The sequence below is a fragment of the Canis lupus genome, chromosome 16 (assembly GCF_003254725.2).
Source record: "Canis lupus dingo isolate Sandy chromosome 16, ASM325472v2, whole genome shotgun sequence".
NCBI lineage: Eukaryota > Metazoa > Chordata > Mammalia > Carnivora > Canidae > Canis > Canis lupus.
Window position 1 is genome coordinate 23,993,625 of NC_064258.1, and position 27,954 is coordinate 24,021,578.

General features: G+C 42.0%; 1 protein-coding gene across 1 annotated transcript; it reads right to left on the bottom strand.

Annotated features, from left to right (window-relative positions):
* Nucleotides 1–7,802: 7,802 nt before the first annotated feature.
* CHRNB3 (cholinergic receptor nicotinic beta 3 subunit) lies at nt 7,803–26,793 on the bottom strand. Its single transcript, XM_025443230.3, has 7 exons — nt 26,388–26,793; nt 26,122–26,273; nt 25,089–25,240; nt 24,013–24,057; nt 11,940–12,049; nt 10,841–11,723; nt 7,803–8,711 (listed from the first exon to the last, which is right to left on the bottom strand). Exons 3-7 carry the CDS (start codon nt 25,218–25,220, stop codon nt 8,577–8,579), a joined length of 1,305 nt encoding a protein of 434 aa, XP_025299015.1. The 5' UTR covers nt 25,221–25,240; nt 26,122–26,273; nt 26,388–26,793; the 3' UTR covers nt 7,803–8,576.
* Nucleotides 26,794–27,954: the final 1,161 nt, after the last annotated feature.

A 27,954-nucleotide genomic window follows, 5' to 3' on the forward strand; every position in this document is an offset into this window, starting at 1 on the left:
CACAGAGAGAGAGAGGCAGAGACACAGGCAGAGGGAGAAGCAGGCTCCACGCAGGGAGCCCGATGTGGGACTCAATCCTGGGTCTCCAGGATCACACCCTGGGCCGAAGGCAGCACTAAACCACTGAGCCACCAGGGCTGCCCAGAAATTGCAATGTTCTAATGTAGCTGGTTAGAGACCATCTTTAAGGGGTCCAAGGTGATAGGTAAGAGTCTTTATAACTTTGTTGTGTGTTATTGTCATAGGCTATTCCACTATATTCACTGGGTAAGGCAAGAGATCAGACTGTTATCATCTTGATCCAGGGATTAGTCTTAACACTAATGAGACAGCCAGAGAATATGCTCCTCTTATGGTACAATATGATCTACACAGCATAGTGTATGATGTATTCTGCCAAAAATATTTAACCAGAATTATGATGTAACTTCTAGTTTGTGGGAAATACAGGAAACAGAGGAATAAGTTAAATGATACCAGAAGCAAGCAACCAGATGGACCACCAAAATGAGACATTCTTGGGGAAAATCAGTTTGGTCCTTTCAATAAGTCAGCGACCAGAAAGAAATGAAAATACACTTAAGAGGCATAACATTATAGTTGAATCCTACTTTAAACAAGCTAACTACAAATTTAGGCTGTTCTTGAGATAGGAACTTGAATATGGAATTATTAATTTTTCTAAGCATAATAATAGTACTTTAGGAATTAAAAAAAATTTTTTTTAAGATTTTATTTACCCATTCATGAGTGATAGAGAGAGACAGGTGCAGAGGGGGAAGCAGTTTCCATGCAGGGAGCCTGATGCGGGACTTGATCCCAGGACTCCAGGATCATGCCTTGGGCCAAAGGTGGGTGCTAAACCACTGAGCCACCCAGGAATCCCCTTTTAAAAAAGATTTTATTTATTTATTCACGACAGACAGAGAGAGAGAGAGAGAGAGAGAGAGACAGGCAGAGGGAGAAGCAGGCTCCATGCAAAGAGCTCTATGTGGGACTTGATCCAAGACTCTGGGATCACACCCTGATCCGAAGGCAGATGTTCAATTGCTGAGGCACTTAGGTGTCCCTAGGATTTTTTAATGTAGGAAAATGTTTCTTTAAGGTGCATACTTAAGATTACATACACATGAACACACACACAGACCTGGAAATACTGAGAGAGGCTGAGGAAGCCTACAAATTTGTCCTCATTTTAGATAAAGCAATCAAATTGTCTGATGTTGTTTTATTTTTTTTTTTTTTTTTTTTTTTTGATGTTGTTTTAATTAATCAACAAATATTAATTATGCCTTGACCATGTACTCGGCTCTATTAGATGCTGTTGGGGATATAATGGAATGATATACTATGACATAACTAAAGGGGATAAAATTCACTTAATGAAATAACAGGAGACAATTATATTTACATGATCTAGCAGATACTGAAAACCACAGGCTTTCAGAGACAGGGAGCTTAGCCTTCTGTGAAGGCTTCATGAGGAGGTACAGACAGAGATGTGAGGATAAGGACAATCTAGGACATTCTCTATGTGTCCACGCAGGTGTGTGTCCTACATGCTCATACTTGTGATGGAGAGTTGTATGGGTCTCACAACATCTACTTGTTGGAAATAGTGAAAGAGGACTTCAACTGCCTACCTCCATTCTGGCTGCAGTTTGTACTTTGTAACTGATTAAGCTCTTTTTTCCAGCAGGTAAGCTTAACTCAGGAAAAGCATCCCATGATGGGGACTGAAACTACCCCTTGAGCAACAAGGGCAACTGCTCTCATCCAGCAAGACCTGGGGTAATTGACCTCAAGGCAACAATCGACTTGATCTTTATTGGCCACCTGCATTTCCCCACTGACATTCATCCCACATTTTTCTTATATAAACCTTGAAGTATTTGCAGCACTTTGGAGCCAGTCTTTGAGACATTAGTTCACTGCCTTCCTGGTGTTGGCCTCACTGAAATGAATTCCTTTCTGGTTTTACCACCACTAGTCTGTCTTGCCTTTGAGTTGTGTCAGCAGAGAGTGGCCAAACTTGATCTCTTTGGGACTGCCAGAACCAGGTACTCTTGCACTCCTGCCCACCCCCGACCCACCCATTATAATTGCTGGCAGATTTTGCCCACAAAAGATTTTTCTTGTTATACATTTGAAATTAAAATTTCTTTGCTTTGAAGTTATCTTTTGTAGTTACTGTCTTTGGGTTATTGTGATATATAAATACTTATGCTTTTCATATTTGAAACTGTTATTGTATTCCACCTAAAGCTGTGTGTACACATAAAAATGTTTGACCTTTGCTCTATTTGTGTCTGGTCAGAAAGAGGCTTGCTGTGGACAGTGTTTCATGTGACATTTTTCAAAATTTACAACTGAATATAAATGCATTTTTCTTACTAGTATTGCCATTTACCTAGCAAGCTAATGTTAGAGAAAGTTAAGTAATGAGTTAAAGTCAATAGTGTTCTCAATAAAAGGAAGAACAGTGATTTGCCCTTTGAGTCCATAATCCAATCAGGGATTTAAGGCAGGGAATCCTTGATTTTCATTACAATGTATCCCTGCAAATCCTGGTCTAAAGCAGTAATAAAATAGATGACATTTCCTAAAGGAACAGAGTTATAATTAGAAGTTGTGTGGTTAAAAAATTGTGAAAATCTTCAAAGTACTGTATTTTACAGCAGGAGAGAACCATGAGTCATAATCTTTAATTAATTGGCCAGGAAAATAAAACTCTTAGAGGGCAAATGATCCACCTAAGGCCCCACCGCCCACATACCCACACAGTTAGGTGATGGCCGGTCTTGAACCCAAGGGGCCTAGTGCTCTGTGTTCCACTTCACCATATTGTTTCCCTTTTAAAAATTCAGTAAAATGTGCAGCAAAGTAACAGATATGTAGATCATACAAGGAGTCCAGTGTCCTACAATGTGTGTGCATGGCACATAAAAACAAAATTCTATGGTATAAAGTTTGGTATCTGTTGAAAAATGTACTGACCATATTAAATATTAAACACTTAAATATTAAACAAAATATGTAAATGTGATTTCTGTTTTGGAATTTATAACTGCTTTTGAGGATGATTCGAATGGCATGAATCTCTCTATGAAGGCAGTCCAGGCCGTTAAAAAAAAAACAACCTATTATTTCTGTTCACTATGGTCTGTGTTTGTCCTAAAATGAAAGCAAATCTGGGCACCTGATAGGCCTAGGAAAGAGAGCCATACAAGGCAGATGTCTGGGTCATGGCAGAAACCATGTTTCAGAGCAGAGATCAAGGGCACAGGGATGGAGAGATCAGGTATGAAAGAGACAAGGGCTGGTTGGTGTGAACAGGATGGGTATCTGACTGGAAGTAAGAGAAGCAGTTTGGAAATGAGTGCAGATGTCCAGGAGACTGCAAACGGCCAGGTGCGAAGAACCTCTTTAGTCCTCCTGACAAATCTAACAACATATGTGGAACATTACCTTCAAGACACGCTTCACTTTTTGGGGTCATTAATCAATGATCTTATTCCCAACAGAATCATCTTTCCTCATCATGACCAGCATCCACCTGTCTGTAAAGTCAAGATTAATCAGAGTCCTTAAAATAGATCCACATTCTTCTTATAGTGTGATGTCACTGTGGTGGTTTTTCAGTGTCCTACTTTCCATATACAATTGGACACGTCTATAAGGACTGAGATTTAGAAAAGATCAGTATAAAATGGTTGACTGATGTGTTTCCTTTAAAAAATTTTTTTTGTCCTCCAAATCCTATTCATATATCAAAAGAAATGTAAAATGAATCCATCCATAATAGCACTGGAACATTGGCTGAGGTACCTTCATAGACCCAATTGGTGGGGAATGGCTGAAATATGTAGGATGGGAGATCAGATTTATGATAAAACCTAACAGAACAGTAGAATTTTGGACCCATGAAGGAAAGATGGGACCACCAAAGAAATTATTTTCTTTCTAACAAAACCCAACAATAGTTCTAAGATTATACACAGAGGAGATTTAAGGTATAATTGGTGGGCAATGAAGCAGAGGCCTAAGAGCAGTTGTAGCAATATTTCACTTTTCATCATGGCTTCTGTGCTCTGTCCCAACTGGTGGGTATCCTGATATATGAGAAACCAGAGTGGGCACTGAAGTCAGAGAAACAGTTTAGTGCCCAAGATCATTAATGGCTGCCAACAAGAAAGGGGTTCCTTGAATGTAGAAGATGAGCTGGTCACACAACCTAGAGAAATGTTTTCTTGGACACATACAGTAAAGGAAAAAACAACTGGAGCCTGATTTCCTATAATTAGACATGGTTTCCACTGTCAGGTAAAGAAACAATATCATAAATCAACAAACATTGGAGTAAAGCTACCATAAAAAAGCATTAGAAATAACAGTAGAAGAATTAACCATTGAAGAAAAATTATTAATGCAGACAACAGAAGACTTAAAAATAATCATAATTAATATTCTCCCAAGTTATTACAAAGCATGACTTCCCAAAACAAGAACTAAGTTCTTGGAAATAAAATACATGATTCTTCCACAAACACACAAAATCTCACCTTGGTATGTGGGCTGCATAGTGAAGTAGACAATGACTGAATATCAAATTAGTTAACAGTATCATCAAGCTGACAATGTAAATAATTGGAGAAATAAAGAGTATGAAAGAGGAGTTAATAAGTTAATAAACATGGAAGACAGATCCAAGAATACTGATATCCTACTAGAAATTTCAAAAAGAAAGGAGGGGGAGAATGGATGATAGGAAATAATAAAAGAGATAAGAGAAGAAAATTTGCATGAGTTGACGAAAGACATTAGTCATCAAGTGCCAAGATAAAAACAAAGAGGGAGAGAGAGTACAAACCCTACATTTAGACACACACAGCATATTCAGGTGACAGTTCTAAATTCCAGACAAAAAAAAAAAAAAAAGTCCAAGAGCTTCATAAAGGAAAAAAACAGGAATCCATAGGAACAAGGAATGAGAATCAACCCTCACCACGCTTCTCATCTAGAACGTGAGGTATTATAGAATATCTTCACAATTCTGAGGGAAAATGATTTTGATTTCAAAATTCCACGCAGAGCCAATCTATTCTAGGAGGGCCAATTTATCCAATTTCAGAAATGCAAGGATTCAGAAAGATAACCCCACTCAAAACTTTCCTAAAGAATTACTTGGAGATGTATTCTTCTTAGATAATGAAATGAATCAGGGAAAGGAAAACAGGAGAAAAAAAAAAAAAAGTGGCGAACCAAGAAATGAGTAAAACAATTACTTGTTTATAATGCGGTTGTAGACAAAATGTATTTATTGACAATAAATTATTTAGAAGAAAGAAATACATAACAAAAAATAATAATCTGGAACTAAAAGTCTGTATGATTTAGACAAAATATAAAAAGTGATAAAAGAAGAGGGGAAGTGAAGGTGCTTAAGGAATTGTTTCATTCCGAGAGCGGTGGCTATGGGCATTAAATCCCAATGCCGGGCAGCCCCGATGGCTCAGCGGTTTAGCGCCGCCTACAGCCTGGGGCGTGATCCTGGAGACCCTGGATGGAGTCCCACGTCGTGCTCCCAGCATGCAGCCTGCTTCTCCTTCCTCCTGTGTCTCTGCCTCTCTCTCTCTTTCTCTATGTCTATCATAAATAAGTAAATAAATAAATCTTTAAAAAAAGAACTTAAAAAAAAAAGAAGTTTGGAGATGTCTAGGGGCCTCAGGCAGTTAAGTGTCCAACTCTTGATTCCGCAGGTCATGATCTCAGAACCGTGAGAAGGAGCCTCATGTGGAGAGATTCTTTTTCTCCCTCTTGGGGCTCCTGGGTGGCTCAGCTGTTTGAGTGTCTGACTTTGGCTCAGGTCATGATCCCAGGGTTCTGGGATTGAGTCCCACATTGGGCTCCCTGCTCAACACAGAGTCTGCTTTTCCACCTTCCTCTGCCTCTCCCCCCTACTCATGCTCTCTTTGTCTCTCTCTCAAATAAATAAATAAATTGTTTAAAAGAAAAAAAGATGCTGTCTCTCCCTCTCCCTCTGTCCCTCCCCTCACCAAAAAAAGAAGTTTGAATATGTTCATTAATAAATTAATAGAAATGGATGCATAACTTTCAATTCAGTAGAGAAGAAGGAACAGCATATGAATTTAGTCAGAGCTGAAAAGAGGCAAAAAAAAAAAAGAGAGAACAAGAAAACATTAACAGAAAACACAAAACAAAATGGCATGAATACGACTAACCCTGTCGGTGGTAACAATACATATGAAAAGGTTAAACCCTGTCTCAGCTGTAAACTGTTTATGGGAAACGTGCCTCCAAACAAAATAATCCAGAAGGGATCTAAATCTGGGGGATTTAAATCTGGGGAAGAAGAATAAATGCTTCAAGCTAAAATCCAGGATTTGGCAGCAGTAATTTTAGAGAACCTACTCTCCCTGATGCATCTTCAAGAGGGGGTTGGCAGAGCGGGGATGAAGTGCTCCCGGAGGGGCAGGGGAGACACGTCAAAATGGAATGGAGGGCATTTTGGAAATGATTTTTTTTTATTTAACACCAAAAATAAAGGCAACATAAGCAGACATAAGCAAGCAAGACCGCATCAAACTACTCCACAACAAAGAAAACCATCAGCCAAATGAAAAGATACTCTATAAAATGGGAGAAAAGATTCAGAAACCATGTTTCTGATAAGAGGTTAGTATACACTGTACAAGGAACTCATACAACTGAATAGTAAAAAACCAAATAACCCAATTTAAAAATGGTTAAAGGATCTGAATAGACATGCTTCCAAAGAAGACACACTGATGGCCAACAGGTATGTGAAAAGGTGCTCACCATCAGGGAAGTGCAAATCCAAAGCACAGTAGATGTCTCCTCATGGCTGTTAGCATGGTTGTCATAAGGAACACAAGACATACCAAATGCTGGCGAGGATGTAGAGAGAAGGAAACACTTTTGCACTGTTGGTGGGAATGTAAACTGGTATGGCCACTTTAAAAAAAAATTATGGAGGTTTCTCAGGAAATGGAAAATAGAACTGCCAAGAGATCCATGCGCTTTTGGGTGTGTCTGAAGGAAATGAAACCATTTTCTCAAGGAAATATCTGTATTCCCATGTTCACTGCAGCATTATCCACAATAGCCAAGGTATGAAAACAACTTAAATGTTTATTTATCAATGAATGGATCGAGAAAATGTGATCACACACACGGGAACAGAATTCAGCCTTAAAAGAGACACAAATCCTGTCTTTTGCAACAACACAAATGAACTTGGAGAGCATTATGCTAAGAAGTGAAAAAATCAGACAGAAAGACAAACACTGCATGGTTTCACTTATATGTGGACACAAAGAAAAAGTCAAACTCATAGAAACAGAGAGTAGAAAAGTGGTTGCCAGGGGCTGATGAGGAGGGAAAATAAGGAGAGGTTGGTAAAGGGTATCAACTATCAGTTATAAAACGAGTAAGATCTGAGGATCTGATGTAAATTATAGTGACTCGTTGATCATACCACATTGTATAATTAAAATTTGCTGAGAGTAGAACTTAAGTCTTCTTACCAAAAAAAAAAAAAAAAAAAGGAAAAGAAAAGAAAAAGAAAGAAAGAAAGAAAGAAAGAAAGAAAGAAAGAAAGAAAGAAAGAGAATGGCAAGCCTTGAGAGTACTGTTGAAATGGATTAGATTGAATGTGGGTACTTCCAAACCATTATCAGAGAATGTTCAGGACTTGTATTTTCTAGGAGAAGATCATGGGTATTAATGACCACACTGCCAGTAATAGATGACATGGTTTCTATCGTCAGTAATTTTGATATGGCCCTTTAAGCAAGTTACAACTCACAGTAGGTTCTAGTTTCACCATCAGAAAAGCTTTATAATGTTATGAATAATCCATGAAGACCACCTGAGGTCACCACATTCAAGAGAGAATTTGTCTTTAACAAATACTATGTTTGTGGGGGAAAAGGAAGGAGTTTAGTTACCCAGCATCTTGGAGTCTTCGTGAAAACAAGCAGGCTGGGCCAGATCTGTGGAACCGGTTTAATTCCCCAAATGGCTGTTGAGATTTGTTCACGCACACTGCTACAGCAGCACAACACACAGCAGCAGTTTGCAAACTTAGGCAAAACCAGCAAGGACACCAGTAGGTGCAGGAGACCCAGGTCTGAGCATGCAAATAGTTTGACTCGAAGACTGTCTTAAATTCTTCGTGGGCATCCTTGGTGAGGCTTCAGTCCAGTTTCCTGGGGGCCTTAGTCCAGTAGCCAGCAACAGTCCTGGTGCGTCCTGGCTGTGATGTCAAGCCTGGAATGTATGACTTCCTGAATGTCCGGGGAAGGCAAGGCGGGGGCCTGAAGATGTTCTGCTTTACTTAAACCCCAGACTTGCTCCAGCGGCAATCATGGATTTACTGTGGGCAAACCCACACTTACAAATGTCAGTTTCCCCGAGGATGACACAGGCCCTTCCAGAAAGCTCGTGCAGGTGGATACGTATGTACATGCTAGCTGGATGTCAGCTCTAAGATCTAATTTCGTCTTTCTGGTATTTCAGACGGCCCCGGATTGCTAGTGAGAACTATGTAGCCACAGCTTCAAAGCAGGAGTAAAAATCAGAACAGAGCCTGTAACTGACACTATCAGAAAGAGCCACAGAAAAATGCGGTCCAGAACCTGGGCTACGAATTTCCAGTCTTGGACCACCTGCAAAAGAGAAAAGGACTCCTTCCATTCAAGATGCGGAGCAACTGTTCGGAATTCATTTCAAGGGATTGGAACAGAGTAACTAACATTCAGCTTTACACACAGCAGTTTTCAAAACACACCTGCCACATCCCCAGCAGGGTAGGCTTGGTTCCTCCCCGTGACCTTCACTGGCCAGCCTGTGAACTCTTTGGCAACACCGAAGGCGTAACAGAAACAACGGAATCATTTATGCCTTGGTAAACAAGACTGATCAAAATGGGAAAAGCCTGATTTTTACACAGACAAAAAGCCAGAATCTCTTACTATGATCTTCCAGATATTACATATGAGATGAATTGCAAACTTAAAAGTTAAGTTTTCCTGGCCAGAAAGGAAAAAGCCTTTTCTTCCCCTCCACGTGTGGGGATGGCTGCTCGTTTCTGGACACCTGGGAACTGCTGGTGGGGACAGGTGGTCAGGGGAGGACAGCACCCTGAAGGGGAGGTGGGCGGGATCCCTTTGGATGGGGGCGGGGGAGTTGGGGGGTTGGGGGGGCAATAAGCCTGTAGGAACGAGGTCAGGGTTATATCCAGAGGTCTGAAGGACATGGGCCCGTTCTCTTTCGAAGGAAAAGAAATGTCCCATTTCTTTTATATGGGGATTGTGTAAAGAGGGCACAGCCCAGGAGTTCTAGAAGGGGACATGGGTGCGGAGGTAGAACCTGCATGCATCTGGCACACACTGGGATTTAAGAAAACTTTGGGAAAAAACGGAAAGAATACACATTGAATGTTTAAAGTGTCATAACATTAAGTGGTGGTATTATGAGTGATTTTAATGTTCTTGTTTCTACTTTAAAAAAAAGATTTTATTTATTCATGAGAGAGGCAGAGACACAGGCAGAGGGAGAAGTGGGCTCCCTGGGGGAGCCTGATGAGGGACTCAATCCCAGGACCTGGGATCACACCCTGAGCCAAAGGCAGATGCCTTTGAGTCACCCTGGCATCTCATTTGTTTCCACTTTATGTATTTTCCAAATTCCTTACCCTGAGAAGGTGTCACTTTTATAATTTTTAAAAAGCTATTTAAATCTTTGAATCAGAATTTTTACAGGATGTAAACAAACAACAAACAACCCTAAGAATAGCAGAAATGTTTGTTCCATAGCAGCATTTCCCCCCTAATGCTTTAAAAATGTTTTTCAGTGTATTAAAAACACAACAAATAGAGAGAATATTCTAGGTAGTATCTAGACATAATACAGAAGGATATTCCTTTCTTCTTTTTTTTTTTAAGTTTTATTTATTTATTTATTTATTTATTTATTTATTTATTTATTTATTCAGAGAGAGCGAAAGAGAGGCAGAGACACAGGCAGAGAGAGAAGCAGGCTCCATGCAGGGAGTCCACGTGGGACTCGATCCAGGGTCTCCAGGATCACACCCCGGGCTGCAGGCGCTAAACCGCTCTGCCACCGGGGCTGCCCAGAGGATATTTCTTTTAAAAAATTCTTTCATTATTTTATTTATGTGACCAAACTCTTGGCACTAATTTTCACTGATTTTAGAGGAGAATAATTGAACCCTGTAACTTGGCCTATAACTTGTTTTAAGCAGTTAATCTGAGTCCATGACTATTTTGAGCCCAAAATATACACTCTCACTGCGTTTTTAAAAAAATCTGTAAGCAAAATAACTATGCTTTCCCCTCACCAAAATATCTGTGGAGCACTGTATTTTTTATATTAATCCCCAAATCTAATTCTGTTCTTTTCTTTCCAAATACTACGGATAGAAATAACCACCATGCCACTAAAAATGAGAGATAAATTACCAGAGACAGGGATAACCAACTTAAAATGTAGAATTAAATTATGTTAAATAGAATCAAGTCTAATCATAAGGAATGGGGCCTAATCCACACATGCTTCACTTCTCTTAATTCTGTTCCTGGGAACTGCTTCCTAAAAATTCACACTAAAATTCTTACTCATGTCAGGGCTTGTTTAACATTTTACATGTGAAAAGCAGGTAGCTAATAACGTCCCATTCAAGCAATGACAGTGTTTTGTTGCCAAAAGATACGGGAATATTGGTTCTTGCAGGGCTCTTTGGGGGCAGGGTTATGATAAGCACCAGTGTACTCACCTGGTTGATGAAATGCTCTTTCTTCACATGCCTCGAAATGTACCTGATGGAATCTGCTGCCTTTTCCAAGAAAGCAACAAGGACTGTTTCTCCATCACTAACCTGCCTTTGTTTCCTTTTTTCTGGAACTTTGCCTTTCACCACCGGTTGACTCTCATCTCTATCTGGAAAGGAGTAGCGGTCTACATGGTCCTTCATACAAAGCACTTTAGGAAGTTTTTGCAGAAACAGTCTCTTCACCCAGGGGGCCATGGGGTGGTAGGTTGAGGAAGATCTGTGGTGAACATTAATCACGAACACAGTGACAATGATGGACAGGGTCACGAAAACCATAATGAACAGCAGGTACTCCCCAATGAGGGGGATGACTTTGGAGGAAGAGGGGATTATTTCCTCAATTACTAAGAGAAAGACTGTCAGGGAAACCAGCACGGAGGTGGAGAGGGACAGCTTTTCGCCCTCATCGGAAGGCAGGTAGAACACGAGCACTGTCAGGAAGGACAGTCCCAGGCAGGGGATGATGAGGAAGAGGGTATAGAACAGGGGCAGGCGGCGCAGGACCAAGGAGTAGGTGATGAACGGGTAGGAGTAGAAGCCGTCTCTCCTGTTGCCCTTCATCCCCTTTGCGTTGAGTATTTCCCACTCTCCGTTATCAAAGAAGTCATTCCTGTCAACATTGTCATTGACCAAAACGAGGTCAACCATGGTGCCATCATAAGTCCAGGACCCGAACTTCATGGAGCAGTTCTGCCGGTCAAATGGGAAAAACGTGACATCCATGGTGCATGAGCTTTTGTAACTGGCGGGAGGGGTCCAAATGACCGAGCCGTTCGACCTCACGATGACTTTGGTCATGAGCGAGCCTTCGAAACGTCCATCAGCACTGTGGTAGAAGCAAGTGGACACAGATGAGTTGGGTCTTGGCCCACCCCTCTATTAGTTGCATTTATTACTTTCCTGCCACAGAGTCAGTATTTCAAGAACAAATGGTTCTGTGCTTACTGAAAGTTGTACATTTCTCTGAATTATTTTGCCAAAATCAGGCTTTTCTGTCACCTGTCCTAATCTGACCAGCATATTTTTCTTCGGGGTTACTTACTTTTCAAAGAGAACTATGTCAGGAAGCCAGAGAGATTCTGATGGGACTTTAATTGAATGAATCCCGCCATATTCATCAGGATTCCAGCGTAATTTGTGGTCTGTCCATTCCTGCATCAAAATGAGTATACTGTAATTTTATTCTGAAAATTCAGTGTTCAAGTTTATGTTAATTTACTTATCCAATGTTTGGTTTTAAATGGGAAATTCATCTGTTTTTAGATCTTATGACCCTACCCTGTGGCTTAGTGCAATTCTCAAGATACAGGTTGAGCCAGCCTGGTCTCTGGTCTTCCCCAGGTCCACACAGCCATCCCACTTGGGATTTCCAAAATTGCCATATTTACCTTTCAATGAAGAGTCTCAATAACAAGGCCACTGATTTGTGATCTATTTTTTCAGCCTATTTCTCTTAAGAAACAAAAGAAAAAGCAATGGTAAATCTAGCTCAGGAGAGCTGGTCCAGTAATATCTTAATCTCATGATGATGGGTACAAACAATTTTGAATATCACTCAAGAGTCTTAAAAAAACATCCACCCAGTATGTTAATATGAAACATCCAGTATCCACTGAGTAGTCTTGATGACATTATAACCTTAATCCAAAGAAAAAAATCTTTTCCAAGAATTTCCTTTTAAGTTCTAATCTAAATTTATTTTGTGGCCACTCAATTACAATTTTAAATTATATTCCTAATATTGTTAGCCTCCAGAGATTTACATATTTTTCCTCATAATAGAATGAAATCATTCAGCATGTTTTATAGGACCTAATGGACCCAGATTAACAAACCTGACCACTAATTGATTGGATTATGAAGGTCAAGAGGATGATGTATGGATGATCCAATTACAGCAGAAGTGGACTTTCTTAAAAAGATCTGGATCCAGAATCTTATGAAATCTGACCTGAAAATTAAGTTCTTCTCTCCCACTGTCCCTCAGGTAGACTGTTAAGTAATGATGTAGGATAATATTAAATGATACTTCAGAAAGCTTGAAGGGTATGCCCAATGAGAGCCTCCCTGTCTTTAAAAAATCAGGACTCAGCAGATGGTAACTTCGCTAGATGGTAAAGTATTGAAACATGCAAGATGCCTGAAAAAGTGTAAGGCTGTTACACCAGATGAGATATTGTCTATCTTAGGCAATATTTGTGAGGCTTGATCCTTGAAAAACAAATTTAAAAGGATGTAGGTTATTAAAAAGCTACAATCTAAAGGATAAAAGACTGTGTGCCTATTTATGGAAAACTATGCATATGAAGATTAAGTTTAAGAGCCCAAGCTAATAAAGTATTTACCATGTTTACCTGGTACTCACAGCCTTCTCTTCCTTTTCCCCTTCCTCTACCCATTTTGAAAAGGACATTCATTTTCCTTCCTATGAATCATTTGTCTCCTACGAAGGAGACTTGTACTATCAGTGGCAGGTCTGAATCTCAGAAATGTTGAAGGGAACTCAGAGTAGCACTTTTTGTTTGTTTCACTTTTTAAAAATTGACATACAATAAAATTCACTCTTTTGTATATGGTTCTATATGCAAACAGTTGTATAATCACTAACAACATCAAGATCCAAGAACTCTGTTGCCCAAAAAGTTTTCCCTGGTGCTGCTCCTTTGTAATCAACTCCTCCATTGCCAGCCCCTGGCAATCACTGATCTACTTTCTGATCCTATAATGTTGCCTTTGGTCATATAAATAGAATCATACAATAGAGAGCCTTTTGATCCTGATTTCTCTTACTTACCATATGGATTTTGGATTCTTCTATATTAGTCATTGGTTCATTTTTATTAGTGAGTAGTATTCCCTTGTATGAATTTACCACAACTTATGTATCCATTCCCCAGGTAGGATATTTGGGTTCATCCAGTTTTTAATGATTACAAATAAAGCCACTATAAATATTTTGTGTAATTTTTTGAGTGAAAAACATTCTTTTCTTCTCTTGGGTAAATACCCAGGAGTGGAATGGCTGGGCCATAAAGTAAGTGTATGTTCAACTTTATATGAAGCTGCCAAACTGTGTACCAGAGTGGCTCTATCATTTTTGTTTTCCCACTAGCAATGTATGAGAGTTCCAGGTCTTTAGCGTCTTCTCCAGTACTTGATATTGTCTCGTTTTTTATTTCGATTATAATAGTTGTGAAATGATATCTCATTAAGGTTTCTAATATGCATTTTTCCTAATGACTAATGATGTTGAGCGTCTCTTCATGTGCTTATGTGCCACCCATATATCTTATTTGGCTGTTAAATCTCTTGCATATTTTTTAATCACGGTGTTTGTTTTATTACTGAGTTTTCAGGCTTCTTTATATATTCTGGATAAAAGCCCTTCATCAAATATTTGATTTGCAAATAGTTTCCCACAGTCTGTGGTTTCTTACTTCTCTAAGCAACGTCTTTCACAAGACGGAAGTTATACACTTTGATGAAGTTTATTTTACCAATTTTATCTTTTATGAAACATACCATTTCTAAGAAATATTTGCCTAACTCAAGGTCACAAAGATCTCCCATTTTTTTATCTAGAAATTTTATAGTATTAGGTTGTACATTTAGATTTAAAATCCATTTTGAGTTAATTTTTTTTATTATGGTGTGAATGTGGGATGAAGTTTTTGGTTTGTTTTTGTTTTTCCACATGGCTATCCAATCATTGCTGCACCTTTTGTTGAAAAGGGTAAACATTCTCCATTGAATTACCTTTACACATTTGTCAAAAATCAACCAACCATATATACTCTGTGGGTCTATTTATGGGTTTTTTGTCCCATTTCATTAATCTGTGTCCCTCCTTTCTTTGGTACTACACTCTCTTAACCTCCATTGCTTTCTAGTAAGTTTTGAAATGGTGTAATGTGAGTCCTCCAACTGTAGTGTCCTTTTCCAAATCGTTTTGGCTATTCTAGTTCCTTTGCTTTTCTTTATAAAATTTTAAAGCAGCTTGTTGCTATCTATAAGAAAAATCCTTCTGAAATCTTAATTCTGATTGCCTTGAATATATAGATTGGCTTGGGTAGAACCACTATCATAATATTGAGATTTCTGACCAAGGAATATCATTTCTCATTCCATGTACTTAAGTCTTTTTTGATGTTTTTAAATCGGTGTTCTGTAGTTTCAGCCTATAAACCTCACACATATTTTGTTAGATTTATACCTCAGCATTTCCGGTTTTTTTAAAGAATTTATTTATTTAGATTTTACTTATTTATTCATGATAGACACACACAGAGAGAGGCAGAGACACAGGCAGAGGGAGAAGCAGGCTCCATGCACCGGGAGCCCGATGTGGGATTCCATCCCGGTTCTCCAGGATCGCGCCCTGGGCCAAAGGCAGGCGCCAAACCGCTGCGCCACCCAGGGATCCCCTGGGGTAGATTTTCTACAGAAACAATTACATCATTTACAAATAGAGAGTTCTAGTTCTTTTTTTTCCAATCTGAATGCCTTTTACTGTTTTGTTTTGTTTTTGCTTTAAGTCACTAGCTAGGACTTTCAGTATGACAGTAAATAAGAATGGGAGGGGAGGGGCACTGGGTGGCTCCGTGGTTGAGCATCTGCTGTTTGGCTCACGGAGTGGACCTGGGGTCTTGGGATTGAGTCCCGCATTGGGCTCCCTGTGGGGAGCCTGCTTCTCCCTCTGCCTTTGTCTCTGCCTCTCTCTGGGTCTCTCATGAATAAATAAATAAAATCTTTTTAAAAAATAGGAGTGGGAGAGTAGATATCTTCTCATTGTTCCTGATCTTGGGTAGAAGATATTCATCATTCAGTATTATGTTAGCTGTTGGTTTTCTTAAGTGCCCTTTATTTGACTAAGGAAGATTCTTCCTATTTCTAGTTTGCTGAGCTTTTTTTAAAAAAAAGATTTATTTATTTGAGAGGGAGAGAGAAAGCACGCATGCTGAGAGAGTGTGAATGGGGGGAGGGGCAGAGGGAGAGAATCCCAAGCAGACTCCTGCTGAGTGTGGAGTCCTATGTGGGGCTGGATCCCACAACACTGAGATCACAATCTGAACCAAAATCAAGAGTCCAATGCGCAACAACTGAGCCATCCAGGTGCCCCACAATATAATTTTCTTAATTAGAATGGATCTTGACCTAAGTTGTATAAAAAGCTTTTCAGCTTCTATAGAGATGATTACATGATTATTCTTTAGTCTCTTAATAAGATGAATTGTATTGATTGATTTTCTGTTGTTTTTTGTTTTTAAGTAGACTGCACACCCAACATGGGGTTCAAACTCAAAACCCTGAGTCTAAGAGTCATATGCTTTACTGACTGAGCCAGCCAGGTTCCCCTATACTGACGAAGTGCTTTATATTTATTAGTGCTAACTCCTTCAATAAGCTACAAAATTACCTACTATTAGTGCTATATTAGATGAGGCCCCTGTGGCCCGGAGCATTCAAGTGCCTTGTACTAGGCCACACAGTTGGTCAGTAAAGAAAACAGGATTCAAGGCTGCTGCATATGACTGGGCATGCCGTGCATCACAACCCTAGGAGGTGCCTTTCACATTGACTAGGACGTGAAGGGTGCCCCCCACCAAGGTGTGCCACTGAGTGATGGCAATGGTACTCAAGCCATGGAACATTAAAAGGCATATCCTGCACTCTTTTCCCTTTTCCCATGCTACTGGACAGTGGAAAAATTTGTGGCTTACAATTCTTCATAACATCAGTTATTTGATCCAACTTTCTGTGGCTCTGCTTTCAAGGATATTTCTGGGGCTGATAGCTATAAAGCTTATGGACTCTGTACTCAGGCTAAAACAGTTGCTTATTCCACTTTTTCCTCTGTTAAAAAAGAAAAGAAAGACAATAAAAACAGAAAATCTGTTTTGCCTTAATGGTAAATATCTGTCAAAAGGTGGAGGAATTTTACAAATAAGCATGTTACACAATGTCCAAGTTCAGCAACAAATAAGGGGAGAGAAAATTATAGTATGAAGATGAACCATTAATAATAGGAAACTTCAGCTGACTTCCACTTGGGCAAGGCTCAGTTTGAGAAGGAAGCAGTTGTTAAGAGCTCTTTATAGAAAGAGGAGAAAACAAATTCAGAAATAAAGTGGACATGTGCCACCTGCTGCCTCAGATTCACCTGCCCTTCTTCCAGTATGAGCACCCTAGTTTCCTCTTGGGCAACTACCTCATTGCACTGTCACTCACTAGCTGTGGGTGCATCTGACTCTTCCTTCTGTCCCACAAATGGGGCTGCACCTCACACTGGCCCACCATGATCTTCAGGGTTGTCAGGTAACCAAATGGGGAACAGTGAGATAGCATGAATCTTCTGGAGCACTGGAAAAGAGGCTTGCCATCCTCTTTCCTGCTGGACTTAAACACAGGAAGGAAGTACTTTGAGGCAGAAGCTGATACAGCCACCTTGCTGAGGTGAGGCTGAGATGAGAATGGGGTCACCCAGAGGACGAGGGGCCTAGAGACAGGCAGAAGGAGCACCATTCCTGGGAATATTGCTTGAGCCCCTGGGTCAAGCTGCAGGTGACTCTGGCCTTGTCCCTGGACTTTCCAGATTATGAAAGCCAGTACTTTCTATTTTTACTGAAGCCAGTTTGGGTTGGGTTCTCTGTCATGTGCAACCAAAAAGTTCTCAGCTCATCCTGGGAGCATCTGAGTAGATCCTGAGCAGGTGGCGGGTCTCTGGTGCACAGGCAGCAAGCGGCGGGGCAGACACACAGGTGGGCAGGTGGGCTGCCAGCGCGCTCTCATGGCCAGCGCTGTCTTGAGGGGACAGCACTGCTGAGCTCAGCCCCGGGCCCACTCTTGCCCTTCCCTGTTAAGAGCATACAGATGGCTGCGGACAAAACTGTCTGCTCCTCGGATCCAGGCTCCTCTCTGGGGCAGGCACAGCTGTCTCCCCTGCGCCCGGTTCCCCCAGCGGAGCAGGTGCACCTACAGCTCTGGGGCCTCTGCTGTCTGGCGCAGCCCAGCAAACAAATACCTGGTTTTAGGAACTGTTCAAAGGGAACGGGCGGAGGGGGGAGCCCGAGGGTATGGAACTTTTGGGCCAGAAGGGCTTGCCCTGCTTGCCGGACCTCCTGACAGAGTGCCAGTGGCTTACGGGGTCACAGTCTGGGCGGAACGAATGCGCGCGGCACAAGAAGGCAAGGCTGGTGGCCACGCGGAACCCATCGCCGCCCCTACTCCTGGCCTGGGCCTCGGCCTCTGGGCTCGGGCTCATTGCTCCGAGGGGGGTGCGGCTTGGGTGTAATGGGAAGGAACGCGGGGTGGACAGGGAGGGCAGTTCTGAGGAGACAACCTGCAAAAGCCGAGACCTGAGGGTAGGAGGAGCCGCGAGGGAGAAGGAACCCGGAGAGGGAAGGCGCCGGGGCAGAGAAGGGGGAACGACGGATGAGGGGTGCGAAGAATCCTTGAGGAGGACGTAAAGAGATCTAGAGTGATTTAGGTCTTGTTCCTGCCCAGGAAAGAGAAGGGGGCGAGGTGGGACTTCTGGGATTTCGGAGTACCCAGAAGAGCAAGAGCACTGAACTGGAGTCAGAAGCTGTGAGTTCCCCACCCTGTGGTCCTTTGCTGCTTGTATGCCTCTGTGGGGTGTTCTTCTGTACCCAGACCTGGGGAATCAGAAATGTTCTCCTTGACAAGTCCGTCCAGAGGGGTTCCCTGAATTTCTATCAACATATGCGTCCACTGCGATGCTGACAGAGTCCTAAGCCCCAGGATGACCGCACGTGCTAAGCCAGCAATGTCAGGGTGAGGATTCAGAGCCTCCATCCTCTCTCTTGCTAAGGACCTCTGGAACTTTCTGGTTACTTCCTGTTTTCTCCGAAACCCTGAGGTCATCCAGAGACTAATCTCCTGTCTCTCCCTTCTTAAAGTAAGAGATTAGAAATAATATACTATGTTCATATAGCATGCTCCAGTCAAGATACTCAAAGCTCTTTACAAACATCAGCTCTACCCTGAGGCAGTTCCAAGGTGGAAAGCTGTGTCGTTGCAGGAAACAGGCGAGCACGGGATATGTCAGGACCAAATCTCAAAGTAATTCTGTGACTAAGAAAAAAAAAAAGGAAAAATAGTTTCCTTGATTCTGAGAAGTGCAATTTCAAATCCATATCGTATATATTCCCTTAAAATTGTCCTTTCTTAGACAGTTTGAAATATCACTCATAAGTGTCTAGCTGTTATCCAGAACTGAATTTCATTTAAACCTAAATCAAAGACTTTTTTACTATAAAAAAATTCCCCTAGTTATTCTTAGTTTAATACTAAAACCAAAAGATAGCAAAGAACAAGTAGTGCCTTGAATTGTAGCCTCTGGGGCATCCTGGGGATCTTCACTTACCTTAAAGTCAAGTGTGAAATTCTTTTTTTTTTTTTTTTTCCAAGTGTGAAATTCTTAAAGCAAGTTAAGGTTGATTCATTTCAATCTTAAAGAAAACAACATGACATACTTTATGTCTCATATTCCTACTATATCCATGAGCTGCCAGAGCCAAAAAATGGGATTTGTCATTAAGGATGAAAAAGCCTCCAAATGTGGCAGCCGGAAATGACATTTATTGAGTCCCAAGTATGTGCCAGATACTGTACATCACATTCACACACATGATTGCATTTCACCTCTTAACAACATTGTGGGGTAGGCATTGCCTCTATTTCATGGAAGAAGAGATGGAGGGTCAGAGAGGCAAAATGACTTGCCGAAGCTTATATATCATGATTTCTGACTCCTGACTCCTAACTCCTGCTCAATTCCTACTCAGGGTCCACCAAACTGACCTCCTTTGCTAAGTCAGAGTGAGTCTAGGAGAAGAAAGGAAAATAAGATGCTGAGTTAAGGGTCGGAAGTAAATTCCTAGACTTGTAGGTGCCGTTGCAGGTGGTGGAAGATTACTAGACTTTGGGAAGCTGTCCCAGCCCTTTACAGCAAGGCTGTCCCTTCCATGGCAAGTTTGTTTCTCATTTTCCCTCCCAGACCAGCTCCAGGAATCTAGCCTGTGAGGCCTGCATATTGAAGTGGAACTTTGTGTTGGTCTAAAACAGGAATCAGCTGTTGGAGAAACAAGGCTACTTTGAGATGTTGGCTTTGGCAGACATTCAGGCAGTTTTATTTTCCTCAGGAAAATGAAGGGGGTAGGACAGCAAACTGCTGTCAGCTACAGTGAAGCGAGATCACTCAGAATCTTGCTGTCTTATGGTATTCACACCCCACAGTGCCTAGCCCAGGGTCTTACACAGTGTCTGGTGCATAGTAGGTGCTCAGTAAATGCTTGTCGAGTGAGTAATTTTAATGTCTGTTGTCTTAGCGATTACTCATATGATAGACTCTAGGCCAAGGGTTCAACCCTTTATTATTAAAGAAAGGGTGGTTTCATTTCCCATTTGCCTTTACGGTGCTTGCGAAGCAGTTTTCCTAACCTTGAATATGATGGAGCAGAATCTGAGTGGTAAGGCATTAAGTACTTTCTCATGTAGTTTTAGTGAGTCGGTGTTAATAATCTATTTATGATTTATAGGGTTTTGATTACTCCTTGAAATAGGAAGGAGGAAGACAAATAAGTTTCCAAAATAAAATCAATAAAACAAAAATAGCTCCACATAGAGGACTTTCTCAGGATGTCACTACATTCGTGCTTGATAAAGGTCTTTGGTTAAGAGGATGGAGGAAAAAAAAAAAAAAAAAGAGGATGGAGGAAGAACATCTAAATATACCAGAGGAGAACTGTGGAAATAGGGGATAAGATGGGAGAATTGCATTAAAAAAACAAGCATCTTGTTTGTGGAAGCTACCATGGAACATGTTTTTGTTCCAAGCACGTGGAGTTTTATTCTTTCTGTGATATGAATCAGGGAGCATTTTTCAGCGTCTAGATGAGAAGTGAGAAAAGAATGGGGTTTTACTGTTTCTGTCTTTATTTTGACTGAGGTAAACAGGGGTGGCTGGGGAGAGTTTCCCATAGGTTTGCTCTGGCATGAGAGCTTTGGGAAGTTATACGATTGAGAATAGTATGCAGGGGGTCACAACTTCTCCACCTTTTTGGCTTGCAGAACTTCTACTGATCCCAGAAGACCTACCTTAACTACCTTAAATATCTCCTCCCTTGCAAGCTCTCCCTGATTTTCTCCCTGTTTCATTGTTATTTTTGTAATGACATAGTACTTGTGTAGATTTTCCTTATGGTGTTTATCATATCACAGTCATTGTTTTTTACACAACTACACTTTGTCCTCCCCTTGAAGGCAGGGCTGTATTTTCCTCTTCATATACCCGGATCTAGCCCAGTGGCTGACACTTAGTAGGCTGTAAGTAAACCTTGTGGAACGAATCCTTACTTCATTCTCTCCTAAATGCTTTTCTACACCATCCGATGTTGAGCTAGCAAAACCTTAGAAGACAAGGACCAGGAACTAGTCTATATGGAGACAGCACTGAGCAGAGCACAGGACATCTTGGAGCTGCTCCCTTGTCCAAGGCAAGGGAAGGATTTCTTCATGTGAGCCAGACCTCCAGTGCCTAACCTGGGACAAGTCAGTTCAATTCTCTAATGCTCAGTTTTCTCATCTGCAAAGTGGGAATCCTAATAGAACCTACCTCATAAGGTGGCTGCGAGAATGAACCTGGTTCATTCCTAGGACACACCCAATCAGAGCATTTAGTACATGCTCAATAACTGTTAGGTATTATTATTAGCTACTCTGAAACTGAGATCTGTATAAAATGCCAATGGTTGTTAATATCAGTTTTGTCTTGTTTTCATCATCCCTTTTCTTTATCTTTTATTACCTTTTTTTTTTATCCTTCACTTTTCTTTTACCTTTTTAGTTTTAAAAAGCAAAGGGTAGGGCGCCTGGGTGGCTTAGTTGGTTAAGCATCTGCCTTCGACTCGGGTCGTGATCCCAGAGTTCTGGGATCGGGCCCTGCACTGGGCTCTCTGCTCCATGGGGAGTCTGCTCCTCCCTCTGCCTTGTTCTCTCTCTATCTCTCATGAAAAAAAAAAAAAAAAAACTAGGGGTGCCTGGCCAGCTTAGTCCATGGAACATGACTCTTGATCTCAGGGTTATAGATTCGATTCCCATGTTGGGTATAAAGATTACTTAAGAATAAAATCTTAAAAACAAATAAAAAGATACATATATATCATATGATGGAGCTCAAATGCCTCCTATTCCATGCAGCCTTCCCAGCTTGCCACCATGCTATAGAATTCATCTTTCTTTTTTTGTGCCATAACATAGAATATATTAACTAATATTTATTGTGATATTTGTACTCCAAATCCAATCTGTGTGCACAGAATAGCTTTGATAATATTCTCTGTTGTTCTATAAAATGTATAGAGGGTTTTCTTACTTTGGCTCTTCCAGTGATTTAGAAGCAGGGCTTTGATGGTTAAGGCAGAGGCTGGGTATGGCAGAGAAGGCCCTAACTGGGGAATCCAGATTCCAGCCAGATGAATTCCTGGACTCCTCTGTTTCTGTAAACAGGGATAGTGTGATACCTGCTTTGTTAATTCTGAATGTTGAGAAATGTAAATGAGAGAAGAAAGATGACAATCCTTTAAAAATTTAATGCAAAGAAAGTCTATTATTCTTTGGCTAAAATGAGAAAGACAAGAAATAACAAGTGCTGGAAAGGATGTGGAAAAAGGGAAACGTCGCTCACTATAGCTAGAAATATAAACTGGTATAGCTACTGTGAAAAATAGTATGGAGGTTCCTCGAAAGATTAAAAATAGAATTACCATATGATCAAGCAATTTGGGGTATTTACCCAAAGAAAATGAAAATACTAATTTAAAAAGATGCATGCACCCCTACGCATTATTTATAATAGCCAAGATATGGGACATATCAACCCAAATGTCAGTTGATAAGTGAATGGATAAAGAAGATGTGGTATATATATTATATACCACACATATATATATAATTTATATATGTATATATATTATATATATATGTGTGGTATATATTATATTATATATAATGTTACTTAGCCATTAATAAAGAATGCAATCTTGTCATTTGTGACAACCTGGATAGACCCAGGGTGAAATAATCAGACAGAGAAAGACAAATACCATATGATTTCACTTATATGTGGAATCTAAAAATACAAAACAAATGAACAAACAAACAAAAAGGCAGAAACAGATCCAGATGTAGAAAACAAAGTGATGGTTGCCTCAGGGGAGGAGGTGGAGGAATGGGCACAATGGGTGAAGGGGGGTAGGAGATACAGACTTCCAGTTATAGGATGAATAAGTCATGGGGATGAAAAGTACAGCATAGGGAATGTAGTCAATGGTATTGTAATAACGCATATGGTGACAGATGGTAGTGACACTTGTGTTGAATACAGCATGAAATACGGACTTGATAGGTCACTATGTTGTATGCCTGAAAACCAATGTAACATTGTGTGTCAACTATACTTTAATGAAAAAAAAATTATTCTCATTACTTCTAAAATATGGGAACCTAAGTCGTCAGGCTGGCTTTTCCAAGCATCAGCTTACCCCATTCCTATGGATTTCTCTTGCTCTGTTTTGGGTATTGGAGATTTCTGGTTTTGACTCTGTCTTGACCTGGAGGCATCCACCAGGCCACTGTGATTCTGGTGGCCCAGCTTTGCTGGAAGTCATTTCCAAAGTTGCAGTTAAGGTTTGTGAGGAGTTGTGGCTTCTTGTTCACTTCTACTGAAATGACCTCGTGTTTTCAAAATCTCAAGAAAAGTGAAAAGTACCAATAATAAAGGCCTGCTCTAGTTGCCATATCCTAAGGGGGGGAAAGTTGCTCTCTGGAGCTTTCCCCATTTCTCCAGGTAGTCAGGGAGCAGTGCTCAGACCTTGGCATCAGAGTCCATTCCAGGCATGCTTCTGAGCTTCCAGGACCTGCTTGCTCTCCAACTCCCGCAAAAGAACAGGAAATAATAGACCCCAACCATTCCCAAATATCTCCCCAAGGAACCCAATATGTTCTTTATATCATTGTTTTTCAAATAGGTGTCTTTTTAAATAGAAAAGAGTGGCAATAATTAGGTTAGCAGATATAATGCTTGGATTGACAGTTACCTGTTTGAGCCACACATTTGTTGTCATCAGCTGATTCTTTTCATCCTAACAAAATGAGAATTAGAAAGATATAAATTCAAATTAAGTGAAGGTGTCTTTTAGATTCTTTTTTTTTTTTTTTTTTTGGTCCGAAAGACCTTTCTGAGTCTTACATTTGAGGAGTTCAAAGCATAAAGGATTCTCAACTTCAACACAGTTAAATGCCATGGGATCCTAAAATATTATGCATAGTTTGCTCAAAATAAAAAATAATAATCAAAGCAAGTAGCAGTCCATTGTGGTGATATTTACCTAAAATTGTCTAAATCCAGAAGGCAAAGTAAGATCGCAAAGCAGAATGAATATTAGCTAAATCAGAGGTCACTTTTGCATGATTTGCTAGAAGGAATCCTTGGGCATTGAGTCAGCTGGGGTGGGTGAGGGTGCAAGTGGTGGGGCGGGGCCGGGGTTGGGACAATCTGGGAGGATTATTCTGGAACTTTGGGGACCACAGCAGGATGACTTTTTAGAACCGGCTTGTTAAAGTTCACTGATTTCCCCGGGAACTGGACCAGGGCAGAAGTGGGAGCTCGGCAGCAGTCAGTAGAGCGTGTTAAGATATGGGTGGTGCCCGCGGGATGCGGGATGCGTGGGGCCCTGAGGGGATTCGGGAGGAGATGGGGACACCAGGCCCTCCGTCAGGCTCCGGCATCACCTGCCCTCTCTCCCTGCAGGCACCCCGCCTGCCCCCACCGGTCTGGGCGACACTGCGGAGCCCCGGGCCGGCTGTCCCTGGTCTCCTCTCCCGGGGCTCAGCCTGGCGCCGCCCGCCCCCCCCCCGCCCCCGGGGGCGATGCCTGTCCCTGCAACCTGCAGCCTGAGCCTCACGCCGCCCCGCGCCAGGAGTGTCGCCGCCACGACGCTGCTCATTCCGTCCCCAGGTCACTTCACTGGCCTCTCGGGGCAGATTTTTTCTCACAGCAAGCTATTTTTAAAATTGAAATGGCAGACACGGGGAAAGCAAGCGGAAACGGCGTCCCCGAGCCACACACGGTGAGGAACGCGTGCTCTTTCCAGCGGCGCCAAGGAGGACTCACCACATCTACGAGCTGAGAGATTTTCAATCCGAAATACACTTTTATGGTGTCATTGGAATTTAGCACAGGGCGAACCCATTTCTGATAACCTTGGAATAAGTGTCTGAGGAGGGCATCTTCACTTTCGGCCATTGAACGGAATCCCGCAGAGCCTGGAAGAATCCAGAGGGAAACCCCGGTTAATGCGCGAGGCGAGGCCGGGCGGGGCGGCTGGTGGAGCTTCCTCCGTCCTGAGCCTTCATCCCGGCCGCGCAGCCTCTCAGCAAAGGCAGCTCTGAGCGAGTTCTCGATCCGTGCTCTTCTGCTGCTGCTGCTTCTTCTTCTAATGGATATCGTACTTATTTATTTTTAATTTAAATTCAATTCTCCATGCCCACAACACACGGTGGGTGGAAAGCAGACTCTGCTTCCCCCAGAGCTTGGCTCTCTCATCCATCGGCTTCTCCCATCATGAGGTCAGCACCTTGACCCCCAAAGAATCACCTGCAGCGCCCCCCCACCCTCCACCTCACGTCTCAGCTGAGATGCCCCCTCCTTACAGACACGGCCCCGTCCACCACGCCCCCACTGAGCTCCGTCAGGTCCCCACCACAATGTGTTGTGTATTTGTCACTGTCTGTCCTTCCCTCGAGCTCCATGATGGCAGGCACAGGATCCAATTTACTCGATGATGTGTATCCAGCGCCTAGAACAGTGCCTACCCACAGCACATACCCGTTTTATATCTACTTAATGAATGAACCGATGAAAGGAATATGTTGGGACATTTTCCATGTGTTTGCCACATAGCCATAGAACACCTACCACATCCCCTGCGCTGTTTGTTCCCTTGCAAAGACCTTCCCTGGTCAACAACCAGGTTCTAACACTCTTCTCCACTCCTGTATATCTGAGAGCCTAAGAACACCCTAATTTCAAGCTTTGATCCTCAGGCTGAAGAAATGGTCTAGGAATGCAGCCTAGAGATGAGTTTTATTTCTTTTCAGTGTCATACTATCAAATTTAAAGCAAGGAAGCTGGGGTGCCTGGGTACCTCAATGGTTGAACATCTGCCCTTGGCTCAGGGTGTGATTCCGGCATCCTGGGATCGAGTCCCACATCAGGCTCCCCACAGTGAGTCTGCTTCTCCCTCTGCCTATGTCTCTGCTTCTTTCTCTGTGTCTTTTGTGGATAAATAAATGTGGGCTTAAAAAAAAAAGAAAACAGGGACACTTTGTTATTGTTGTTTTGAATATGGCCTCTCTCGTGGTCACTGGAAGTTTGTCCCTCCAGTTATAAAATAAGTAAATTGAAACCTACTCTTAATGCTCCTAGGGGTGATCAGAGGTGTAAGATGGGCTGCATACCTCTTTCTCTCACTCTCAAGAAAGCATATTAAAATGCAAATGAGTGACTAAAATGCAAATGAGTGACGAGAGAGCTGTAACTTATGTTTATACTTAGTTATTTAAAAAGCTAGCTGTTCTCAAACTTGGATACTTAGCTGTTCTCAGCAAGCAAAGGCACACTCCGGAGCAGGTCAGCTGGGTGGTTGCCAGGGCAGCACTCTGTAAACACCCTAGAACCTTACTGGAAGGGTTGGGGAGGGTGGGAGTTGACATTTCCCGAAACCTTTCGAGGGACAGAGTGTTCATTCGCTCAGGCTACACTTCACGAATTTCCTACCCCACATCCAGGCTCATCTTCCTTCAAAATACATCGCATCTCTGATTATTTCCCACCATCTCCATGGGCAACCGCCCGTGTCACAGACTCCATCCTCGCCCTCGGATTCGTGTGCAGCTTCCTCATCACTTCCACCCTGGCTCCGTTTACAGTTCATTTTCTGCTCAGCTGTCAAGCCAGCTCTTACAAGCAGAAGAGGATTATGTTAGTTCCTTGCTCAAAGTCTTGCAGTGGCTTCCTATCAAACCTAGAAGGGACATCTCATGTTCTCATGGTTTCCCAGGCTGTGTACAGCCCTACCTTCTCCCACTCTGTCCTCAGCCCTCCTCCCCAGTGCCTCAAGCCCGTCCGCTCTTTCCAGAACATGCCTGTATGTTTCTGTTTGGAGCAGGCCCTGGCCCTGTAGAGACCCCATAACCCCATACTCATTCCTTCATTTTGTCCCATCTTTGCTCACATGTCATCTCCTTGAAGAGGTCATTCTGGGTTACACAATCTAAATATCCCTCCTCACACTTTTTCCCATTAATGGTACTTTATCTCACATCGGAGCACTTGGACCTATTATGTGTCTTTGTTTATTGTCTGTCTGCCACACGGGAAATGCCAGCTCCGCGAAACCTTCCTCACTGCTCCTCCTGGCTCAGTGGGGCCTGGCCCATTGGGGCTGCTGAGCCAACATGTGTGTAGCAATATGGTGAGCTACTTGGCTTTTGCTTGCTGAGTGGTATTAGAAGAGTTTAGGCTAGAGTTGAATTGCTAGGGAGAAGAGGGAGACAGGGAGGCCACAGCTGTCCTCCCTTGGCCTTTCCCCATGCAGGCAGCCCTCCAGTGAGGAGGAGAATATTGTTTCAAGGGCACGATGGCAGTGACTGTTCCTTGCTCAATAGCCCATTTGCCCTTTCTTTTTTGGTAACAGATGCTAAATTTATTCAGCATTGCATGGAGCCAGCTTAAAATGTTCCCTTCTCAGGCTCTCTTACAGGTAGGGAGGGCCATGTGACAGACACATTGGCCACTTTAAGATACAAACAGAAGCAAGAGGGTGAGGTTTGTAGGAAATACCATTGGAGCAGACAGACTCGTCCGACCTGCATCTTTCACCTTCCATCTTTCACCGGTTGCTCTCTCTCCTTCCTGCCTGGAACTGGAACGTGGGATCTAGGGATTTGGCCACAGAGGTATCTTAAAGCCTGATGAA

Bases quoted from the DNA above. Each gene is read 5' to 3' on its own strand.
- CHRNB3 (XM_025443230.3), bottom strand. From the start codon at position 25,220: ATGGCCGAAAGTGAAGATGCCCTCCTCAGACACTTATTCCAAGGTTAT. The intron at 11,724-11,939 runs GTAAGTAACCCC...CTTCTACCACAG, and splicing joins GACATAGTTCTCTTTGAAAA to TGCTGATGGACGTTTCGAAG. The intron at 8,712-10,840 runs GTGAGTACACTG...TCTCTTTTGCAG, and splicing joins AAGAGCATTTCATCAACCAG to GTGGTCCAAGACTGGAAATT.